At 26.1% G+C, this 785-nt stretch overlaps 1 protein-coding gene across 2 annotated transcripts in view; it reads right to left on the bottom strand.

Moving 5' to 3' along the window:
• Nucleotides 1-785, bottom strand: part of LOC108688348 (tuberin) — a 9,681-nt gene that overhangs the window by 4,507 nt on the left and 4,389 nt on the right. For both annotated transcript variants that reach the window (XM_018194581.1, XM_018194580.1), the window contains 3 exons: nt 542-707; nt 259-455; nt 56-172 (listed from right to left, as the gene is read on the bottom strand). In XM_018194581.1, coding sequence (XP_018050070.1) covers nt 56-172; nt 259-455; nt 542-707 — 480 coding nt within the window. The remainder of the gene's footprint in view (nt 1-55; nt 173-258; nt 456-541; nt 708-785) is intronic.

Below are 785 nucleotides of genomic sequence, written 5' to 3'. Positions count from 1 at the left end.
TATTATAAATATTATAAATATTATAAATACAATTATAATAGATCTTTATACTTACTTGTTCAGTCAGACTAGAACTACGTTTTCTATTTGAAGAATCTTCATTAATGACACTAAAATCAGATTTCATTAAATGTCCTTCTTCAAGAGGAATTATCACATTTGCCTTCAATCCCTGTTTTTCAAAAATAAATTTCAATATCTTAAGAAATTAATTTGATATTAATTAGAATACATGTAACTAGAATATATATACATTACTGTAGTAATAAATTTAACAAATTCTTTCCGAAAAGGAAGTCTGCATTTCAAAAACCATACAGCAATTACATGATAAGCCAGAGATACAGTATAATGATTATATTTGAAAGGATTGGTGTATGGCAATAGTATTGCAAATACAGACATATACTGATCTCCAATAAAGCTAGCAAAAACTTTCGGAAGTCTAGTTAGAGCTAAAATAAAAATTATATTTATAAACTTGATATCACAAATTTAAAAAATTCGATTTAACATTAATTTTTAACAGTAGAAAACATACTTGATAAGAATTCTATAATAGGTATAGCAATATAGACTGTCGCAGAAATTTTTGATAAATTTAAAAGCACTTCAGACAAAAGTTTATTCATTGCATCACGCATTTCTAATGTGCAGATTGTGAGACTGGTTACACACTGACTTGCGCACTTTGCTGTGAGACCAACCTAAAGATTAAAGTTTTTGTTATGTCTCGAATATATTTTGTTGAGAGATAAAATAATTTTCATGTATTGTAATTCTTA

This window comes from Atta colombica, unplaced genomic scaffold (genome assembly GCF_001594045.1).
Source record: "Atta colombica isolate Treedump-2 unplaced genomic scaffold, Acol1.0 scaffold228, whole genome shotgun sequence".
NCBI classification, from domain to species: domain Eukaryota; kingdom Metazoa; phylum Arthropoda; class Insecta; order Hymenoptera; family Formicidae; genus Atta; species Atta colombica.
The sequence above is the reverse complement of the archived record's forward strand: the minus strand, read 5'-3'. Positions and strand labels throughout refer to the sequence as shown.